At 36.0% G+C, this 9,472-nt stretch overlaps 2 protein-coding genes across 2 annotated transcripts; one reads left to right on the top strand and one right to left on the bottom strand.

Moving 5' to 3' along the window:
* The first annotated feature begins 397 nt into the window (after positions 1-397).
* LOC112200355 (protein trichome birefringence-like 5) lies at positions 398-4,695 on the top strand. The gene is made up of 5 exons (XM_024341377.2): positions 398-1,074; positions 2,421-2,613; positions 3,088-3,281; positions 3,650-3,808; positions 4,138-4,695. Exons 1-5 carry the CDS (start codon positions 635-637, stop codon positions 4,460-4,462), a joined length of 1,311 nt encoding a protein of 436 aa, XP_024197145.1. The 5' UTR covers positions 398-634; the 3' UTR covers positions 4,463-4,695.
* A 2,574-nt stretch (positions 4,696-7,269) lies between these two features.
* LOC112200146 (homeobox-leucine zipper protein HAT22) lies at positions 7,270-8,708 on the bottom strand. The gene is made up of 3 exons (XM_024341162.2): positions 8,247-8,708; positions 7,916-7,995; positions 7,270-7,790 (listed from the first exon to the last, which is right to left on the bottom strand). The coding sequence occupies exons 1-3, from the start codon at positions 8,601-8,603 to the stop codon at positions 7,541-7,543; spliced, it is 687 nt and encodes a 228-aa protein (XP_024196930.1). The 5' UTR covers positions 8,604-8,708; the 3' UTR covers positions 7,270-7,540.
* Between the last annotated feature and the right edge of the window lie 764 nt (positions 8,709-9,472).

Genomic DNA, 9,472 nt, shown 5'->3' with positions numbered 1-9,472 from the left:
CTAAAATAATTAATAAATTCAATATTTTTTTTATTCACTTAAAATAATTAATAATTTTGTTTTGTTTTGTTTTTATTTTTAGGAGAAAAATGAGATTACAAACAGAAACCTCTGGAACAACCTGAACTAAACTTGTCAAAGTTGAAAGCAGAAAGCGCAGAAAAAGGGAGCTTATGTGACCAGGTGACCGGCGTACTTGAGGAGTGGCCAAAACCAGCAATTTTATCGGCTACGAAATTAGCTTAATAATTTTGATGGTAGGTATACCGTAATATACATCATTACTATTATAGAATAAAATTATGGACGAACGTGCTCTAAAAGAATAAAGTCATGGTAAATAATAAGTTAAATATATATTGATTCTTCAAACAAAAAGAGAAAAAGGAAGAAGAAAAATATGATTCGTCTCATGATCCAGTACAATTCTGGAAACTGATTTAAAAACTGTGAATCTTTCCTTATTTGATTTGATTCTCAATCTTCTTTATTTATAAAACCAAAGATTTGCTATGTAGACACAAATCCTTAACAAAAAAATTCCTTTCCTCCATTGACAAAAGGCTTGCTCTCAGAGTCTTCACTCATCCAATGAGCAATGAGCAATGAGCAATGAGCGATCAGCAATTGGCAAATGGCAGTGGCAACACCCAGTAATTCCTCCCCCCAAAAGAGCCGTTACGCCTTCATCGCTATCATTTTCACCACCATCTTCCTCTTCACCATTTTCGTCTTCACCAAACGAGCTCTTGAGCAATCTCTCTTTCTCTACAAGGACCACTTTACCCAAATCCCCTTTTCTTCTCCTCCTTCTTCAACTAACAATTCCCACAGCTCTGACCTGAAGGACTCCAATGACCAAAATGGTGGTGAAAATGAGAACCCAGATGGTGAAATGGGTGAAATTCCGTGTGATTTGTACGTGGGAAGTTGGGTGAGAGATGAGCAATACCCGCTTTACAAACCGGGTTCATGCCCTTATGTTGATGAAGCTTTTGATTGCCAGAGCAATGGGAGGAGCGACTCTGAGTATCTCAAATGGCGGTGGAAACCTGACGGCTGTGATCTTCCAAGGTATCTCTGTCCTGCTTTATTAGTTATCTTTCTAATTTGAATGTCCGCCAAAAGGCTTCAGATATGATCACAAGCCATGCGCATATACAATGTAAGGGTCTGTTAGGGATGGTCAGTGTCTTGTTAAACCAATCTCGATCCTATATTAACAAGCATCGTTCAAAGGACCTTTCTTAACAAAGAAATACCAGGTGTTCCTTATAAGCAAAAACCTTTTCTGATTTTCCGCAATCCCAAAACCCTGACCATAAACCGCAAGGGAACCTGCAGTGGCATTGTAAGTTATACCACTGCATCAATCGAAACTTTGTGTGCCTTGGTTTGAGCATATTTTCAGAAGAAACTTGAATTTTATGAGAAACTGAATGAATTAATCACATAGGGAGAAAATGAACTGCTTTCCATGTTGCAAAGTCCTTAATACACCAAAGAGTCAGTAACAACAGATTGACATATTGAGCATGTTCGTAGTGTTATTTTATCTGTTTCAAATCTAGCCATTACTTGAAATGAGTTGCATACAATCATTGCCAAAACTTGGGTTTCAAGGTTTGGCAAAGAGGATTCACTCTCTCTTTGTTTCTTTTTCCATTTGTGTTCTGGTCTTCTTACCAGAATACTCCACTTTACAGTTTCTTCTGAAATTTTTCACTCTCAAGACAGATAAGCTTAGAAACTTCCCCCTCCATGGTTTTCTAAATTCAGCTCATCCCCAAGTGCATTACCTGCTCAGCTAGATATTTCTCCATCAAGCAGGTGGCTTGAGGCTTTGTCGAACTAACCAACTATTTCAGTTTTAGGAAATTACCAACCTGCTGAAAATGGGGGTGACCATGTAAACGTCTCAAATGTAAAGTTAGTAGATATATATGGGGAGCCAACTATATCCCTTTTACCGAACCAATTGGAAAGAAGTATAACTATACATTATGCCTTAACTGGTAATGTGTTCAAAGTCCGTTTTCAAATTACACTTTTAGTTATGTTGTTGACGCAGAACTTACAAACATTGTATCAAGATATCAATACTATGATGTATGGTTCATCAATTTTGCACACACCTTCTGACCAATTAAAGAGCTTTTGCTCTTCCTAGTACTGAATGGTAAATGTTAGGGCATGTGTTTACACTTTCTTCAATTGTTATGCTTCTAGTTGCACGTCCAACCATAGCGTGAAACTGTGATGCAACAGAATTGTTAGCATGTTTTCATTCAAGACTGATTTCCTTGTCCATTTATTTCAGTGTTTCAATAATTTACTTCGGTTTATTTGTCACCTTATTTTATGAAAATTATCATTCTATTGGAAGCACTTTTTGTATCTGTTCTCACCATCACCCGTAGGTTTAATGCAACAGACTTTTTGGTGAGGCTACGGGGTAAAAGGTTGATGCTCATAGGAGATTCCATGAACCGGAACCAGTTTGAGTCAATATTATGCCTCCTCCGAGAAGGCTTGCATAATAAGAGCAGAATGTATGAGGTCCATGGCCACAAAATATCCAAAGAAAGAAGCTATTTTGTTTTCAAATTCCAGGTAATTAGATTACAGAGCTCCCAATCTTCAATTCCTGCAGAGATATCTAGTTTCCATTTGATATGTGTGACTTCTTTTTTTTCCTTGGTAACATGTGCCTCTTTCTTAAGCACTGATTGTTAAGTCTAGTTGGCAGCTTCCCCATTTAGCACATTTTCAGTTCTTAGTACTTAATTTTCATTAAACATATAACTACTTTGTGTGTGTGTGTGTGTGTGTCTGTTGTGTGGCAAACCTGCATGACCTCATGCCTGTTTGCTCATCCCAATCTGCTTGATTTAGTTGAGTGCTTCGTTCTGGAATTAATACTATGATTTTAGGTCTTAATATTGAACTAGAATGTTTTCATTTTAGCTGAACTTTCCAAATTAAACAGTAATTAAGCACGCAGAATTGCTTTAGTAAAACTCATTTTGGTACAATGGATTAATACATACACCTACTGATTGTAAGTTTTTGGAAACTCTTGGAAAGGACTATGACTGTACGGTGGAGTTTGTGTTGTCACATTTCCTTGTGAAAGAAGGAGTCCGCTTTGATGAGCAAGGGAAGTCAAATCCAACTTTATCAATGGATCAAATTGACAAGAATGCTAAACGTTGGAAGAAGGCTGACATTCTTGTCTTTAATACTGGCCACTGGTGGGCTCATGGAAAGACTGCTCGTGGGTATGTATGCAAGCTAATCTCTTACATAATCCAATGTATTTAATTACATTTGTTATGCAGATCAATATATGTTTTTCAGTCTTGGGTTGTTTTGGGATATTTAGTAAATCATTCATCTTATAGAAAACATCCGTGGAATGCTAATATTGTATCTGGATACAAATAAATAGCATTTCAAGTGTAGATTTTATATTTTCTTTGTATGCCTTTTCAATAAGCTAGTCAAGACCGAGTAATAAATAAGCTTAGACATGGCAAGTAATTGATACATGCTATACTTGATGGTGCATGATCTCTTCTTTTGGCCGTCTTTTCTTCTGTAAAAGGGAACGGAACATACTAGTAAATATGACAGTTAATTGATACAGGAAAAACTACTACAAAGAAGGAGATTATCTCTATCCACAATTTGATGTATCTGAGGCCTTTAGACGGGCCTTGAAGACCTGGGCTAGCTGGGTTGAGCTTAATGTGAATCCAAAAAAGCAGTTGATCTTCTATCGTGGGTACTCTTCTTCACATTTCAGGTATATTTCCACTTTTTATTCTATTGATCTTCATATCGTTGTCAGTTCCTAGTAAACAGCTAGAAAGAGAGAAGGTCTAATATAAATCGTCCATGCGTGTGTGGAAACATTTTTCCATTTCTTTGTCAAAGTCCAATAAAAAATAAAAATAAAAAAAGGCATGACAAAGAAGAATATAGGAACTTTTTATGTTCTTTTTGTTGGAGTGCGGGGTGGTTGTTGATTTAGGAGGTCATTCAACCTGAAATTTCTGTACCTGTAATTTATGTTTATATTATGGGAAAGTGTTTCACTTATCAATTCGATCACTCTTAACTTCTTGAGAACAGAGGTGGAGATTGGGATTCAGGTGGGTCATGCAATGGGGAAAAAGAACCAGCCTTCTCGGGGGCCATATTGGATAGCTACCCTTTAAAAATGAAGATAGTGGATGAAGTAATCAAAGAAATGAAGGTTCCAGTGAAACTATTGAATGTGACAAGGTTAACCAATTTCCGCAAGGATGGCCATCCATCAATCCACGGACAGAAAGTTTCCACCAGGAGGGAAGACTGTAGCCATTGGTGTGTTCCTGGAGTCCCTGATGCATGGAATGAGCTCATCTATGCCACTATGGCTTTTCAGCAGACCAAATCAAACAGTACAGTTTCATAGTCTCTTCTATATATTACAAGAAACAGGAAGTCATGTGTTCATACATACCACGGCCCGACGAAAGTAATGAGAAATTTTCTAATGATTGTCAAGAGAATTCCTGGTCTTTGTCTTTATTTCTTGTCATGTGGTGTGGTTTCTTTTGTTTTTCTTTAGGGCCGGCTGACCGTATCTAACAAGATTTCAGTCTAGATTCTGTGTTTGCTTAAAGCTCAAGGAAAAATTCTTCAACAGTTACGTCACATTCCCCCTTTTTGCTCATCATTTCATCATCTTCGGTAGATGAGTCGATCAAATTATTCAAATGATTGCTTGATGGACTAGGGTTTGTATACCCTACCATTCACGTTCATACATTCATGATTCATCCACAAATAAAGAAATATGAAAAAGAAAGTAAACTTTGTGTTCCTTAATCAAAAGAAAGATAATTAGTTGTGTATTAGATTGTGCACAATTTAAAAAGAACCGAACAATGAAATTGTCATTTCTCCCAAATGAAAAAGACCGCAAAATAAATGGGTAACAAACTTAAGTTGCTCAAAACTTTGAATTCAAGACTGTTTGAACAAGTAGAGAATGTGTCTGTTTTTTTAAATGGTTTTGATCAAGGTCACTCAGGATCCTTCAAAGGCTTTCTAGACACAGAGACTAATCTGTGTGTGGGGGGTCATGTCAAAACGTTTCCTCCCCCTTGGCTACCAAGAATATGTTAAGATTTAAACTCCAATCAGCGTTGGCGGGATTCAAACCTGAGTGTGGAGGTTCCACACCTGGAGGCTCTTACCAACTCGACCACCTGTGGTGGTTAAGAGCGCTGCTCTTAGTAATGAACAATAGAAAACGAAACCAAATTAATGCCATATGTTCTATCAATTCAATTATGTATCTTTTCGTTCTTATGTCATGTTCTTAGAGTTGTCGTTTTTCTCTTTCGTTTAAGGTTCCGATTTAGTGGAGCCTTGCACGGCTTTATGATGGCTATCATTCAAGTTATGGTGGCAGCACGTCAAATTTGGCTGTCTATGAGGAGATTGTGGCTGTTGATGTGGATGTTGGTCCTCGGCGGTCTAGCCAACTTCTTTTAATAATAGAGTTGCAATTTGATGAGGAAAAGAAGGGATATTGAAGAAAAAGGGAGAAAGTTTGAAGATTTAGGAGAGCTCACCCAATGATCACTTGAGAGCATTAAAATTTAAAAGATAAAAAATTGAATGTGGTTGGCAATTTGGCATGTTGATAATTGGAGTTAGGTTTGGTGGTCACCCCTATATAGTATAAACCCACAGCTTAAATTGTGATTAATGACTCTTATGTGAAAAAGAGTATCCTAATTAATGTTTTTAAGCTTGTAATTGGGTTCCTCATATTGCACATGCATGCCTAACAATTTCGCTATGTAGTTAGGAGTATATCATTCTCTTCATTTACTTTATTTCCATGATTTCAATTGATGATTTGTCAACATAAAGTACATGCAATGTACGTTTTTAGGATGAGCTAGGGATGAAGGTAGAGAGCCCTAAATTTGTAACCGGTTGTTTGTTGGTCAAGCAATATTTAATCTCTACAAATCAAATTTAGTTTACAATTAGAGCTTCCGCAAGCAGCTTTCTTAGACAAAATTTAGGGAGAAGTGAAAAAAGAAATGGTCCAACCACACTCCCTACTACGCTCTTAAAGAAAAAAACGCAAGGAGTTCTTAAACATGAGAAGAGAGTAAATAGACCGTATTTTAATTTTTTGTTAGTTATTTTTAATAAATTCATTGAAATGGTAGGGATAGTCATTGTGGATGCTTTTACCAATCCAAATATCTGCATTTTGTTACAATAAAGTGCAGAATAAACATACACGTACACAATGTGCATTATTTGAGTTACCCTACGAATAGGTGCTGTCCTTCTTCTTTTTTTTTTTGTTTTGTTTTTTTTTTTTTGTTGAGAAAGTTTAGGTGTCAATCCATTAAAAGATATAAAGGTATATTATATATACAATAATTCACCCTTAAGGGTTACATCAGAATCGAATCACTACCTAGGAAATCCTGTTGTGCCGTAACATAACATCACTATAGAATAAAGCTTCAAGTAACTAGTAACTTGACAATACTAAAACTAAAGATCAACTAATTCAAGTTATCATTGTGAAGAACTACGTACAACTACAAAATTGGTAAAAGGCTGAAGTGTTTAGAGATTAACGCGCACTAGTGATTGCAGAAAATCTTTCTTATAAAGATTAATTGACTAATTAAATCATTTGTTATTATTATAGATTAAGGAACTCTTAAATTTGATAATAGTTTTGGGTAATGGACTAATTGGAGATGGAAGTAGTATGTAGATTTACGTAATTACAAATTATATCTTTTGAAACTTTAACTCCCCATATTGTGAATGAGTAACTTATCCAAATTGCGAAATTTTGATTAATGATCTTATTACAGCCTAGTCATCATTAATTTTTTATAAGAGAATTGAATGATAACACAAAACCGTAAATTGAAATTAGCGGTAAATGGAAGCACACGTTCTTACTTAGGAGTACTTAATTGCAAAATAGCACATGAAAGGAAGAGTATATTTTAAAACCCTAGCTATATATATCATCATGCACAAAAAACACAGTAAACAAACGGTTGAAGTTGCTCTAATATTGTGACAATGTTTCATGTATTTATGATTAAGTGGATCAACTGTTGAATATAATGTGTAGTCACACATCAATGTGCGATTCAAGTATTTTTCATCTAGTATCTAGTCGATCAATACAAAGTAAATTAATTCTTAAAACCAAAACAAGAGTGGAACATTAATTCCTTTAAATTTTCCTATAATCAGTAAATCAAAGCAAACATATGATTCAGCAGTTTAGTCATGTGGTAGTTGACTAGTAGTTGATTGATCGACATCAACACATCCCTAATTCTTGCACCTACATACTTGGCTATGGCAGTGGCTATGAACGTATTCGAAATCAATCTCTCAGTATAATTTTGTTACTGTCAAAGCCGCTCGATCTGCAACTTATTCAACTCTTTCCGGACCACACTCAGAAGATCGTCTGGCATCTGCTTTAATTCTTTGCTGCTGCTTCGTTATTAGGATATTGATCATTAGCTTTTGCCTTTCTCTCACAAGATGAACACATTGTGAGCATCGTGGTCTTTGGGATTTGATGAGTCAATAATGGTGATGATGCCCCATTCACACTCAACGATTTTAGCTCCTGCAGTTCCTTCTTCAGTTTCCGATTCTCGTCGCTCAGACTTTCGCACCATTTCTTCAAGAACTCACAGTCCACTTCTGTTTGCTTCAGCTTTGTCCTACAAGATTACAAAGATACTATCAGTTAGGGAAGGAAAATTCTACATTCCAGCCATTCTGTTCCACATAATCAATAGCCCTAACAGAAATTTGATAACAAACAGTTAATTTCCTTGATGATCACCTTGCTCTTCTGTTCTGGAACCAAACTTCAACCTGTCTTGGCTTCAGATTCAATAGCCCAGCAAGAGCATGTTTCTGGGTCTGCATATTTACTCTAAATATAAATTAATTAATTCACTTAATAAAGAAACAAAATTTGAACATCACATGTACATATGACCTAGGCCGTGGTTATGTAAATCACGGAAAATTCTTGCATACAATGGCTGTATCTCAAAGCCATATATCCTCAGACCTCAGGTGCGTGCTTAGTTATGTGATCAGTTTATTCAGGTCTGGAAGAATTTCTTATCAAAAATTAGCTGCTGATCGAGACTCGAGAGAAGATTTACCGGATTAAGGGTGCTATGGCGCTTGAAGCTGTCTTCTAGCAAAGTGGATTGCTCTTTTGTCAGCCTCAGTTTCTTTCTTGCACCATTTTTGCTGTTGGTGATCTCGCTATCGGTATGATCAGTGCTTCTCCGATCTTCTTCGTCTTCATAGAAAATATTCGTCTTCAAACTCGATCCATTTGCCATGTGATCATCCAAGTTAGCAATCTTCTCCGGTTTTGGGCGAAGAGCAAATGATAGGTCTAAGCAGACCAGAGGCCTATCCTTGGTCCTCATCTCTTGCCTTGGAGCATATCCACCCGAGCCAAGTCCAAGTTGGAGGCTTGTATTGCATGCTTCAGGATCATAATCACCCATGTTTCAGAGAAGGAGAGAGGAAGAAAAAGAGAGACAGATAGAGAGAGAAAGAGAATGGGAAAGAGATAGAGATGAATATAGTTGTCAAATAGGAAAGTCGGGGTTAAGAGGGATTTGACAGATTTATGATGGGAGTTGAATTTCAATCAGTTATTAGTCATATTTGATTCTATAATTATGAATAGGTAGTAATTACTACTAATGAAAAGTAGAGCATAATAAGAAAGAATAAAGAAATGCGTTAAATTTTTGACTCCTTTTAGGAAACCAAAACCTCCTATAATGCAATATAATGTTTTGAATTCAGGAATTCCATGGGTGAATGATTTTTTTTTTTTCTTCAGCTAAACAGAGCCTTTTGTTTCTTTTCTTTTCCATAATTTTGACTTTCTTCGTAGCGACAATCGTAGTCGTTACTTAGTCCAACTTCTTATTCTTGAAACTCATGTCCACTGATTCCAAAGGAAAAAAAGAAGAAGAAGGAAATATCATTATCAACATTTTGCAAAATTAATATCCAATATGAAATACATTGTTGGATAAAAAAGAAAAATATATGAAAAATATTGATGAGAATATAACTTTTATATAAATCTAAAATTCAAAGTTCAGCTATTTAATTATTTCAGTACTCATTGAAAAGTGAAAACAAGATGTTTATGCATCAACTAAATTTAGAAGTGGATCTTAAAACCTTGTCTGCTAGGGTTTGGGAACTGGAACCTCTAGGGTTTCTGAGTCCTATGTTTCTTCATCTAGTATAGAGATCTTGTCATGGAATATGCAATTCTACTACTGTACATGCATTGAAGGGTCTGATTGCGGTGCACAAACCTTCCATTGTGTTTATTTGTGAGACTAAGATTTAG

This window comes from Rosa chinensis, chromosome 4 (assembly GCF_002994745.2).
Source record: "Rosa chinensis cultivar Old Blush chromosome 4, RchiOBHm-V2, whole genome shotgun sequence".
In the NCBI taxonomy this organism is placed as follows: Eukaryota; Viridiplantae; Streptophyta; class Magnoliopsida; order Rosales; family Rosaceae; genus Rosa; species Rosa chinensis.
The sequence above is the reverse complement of the archived record's forward strand: the minus strand, read 5'-3'. Positions and strand labels throughout refer to the sequence as shown.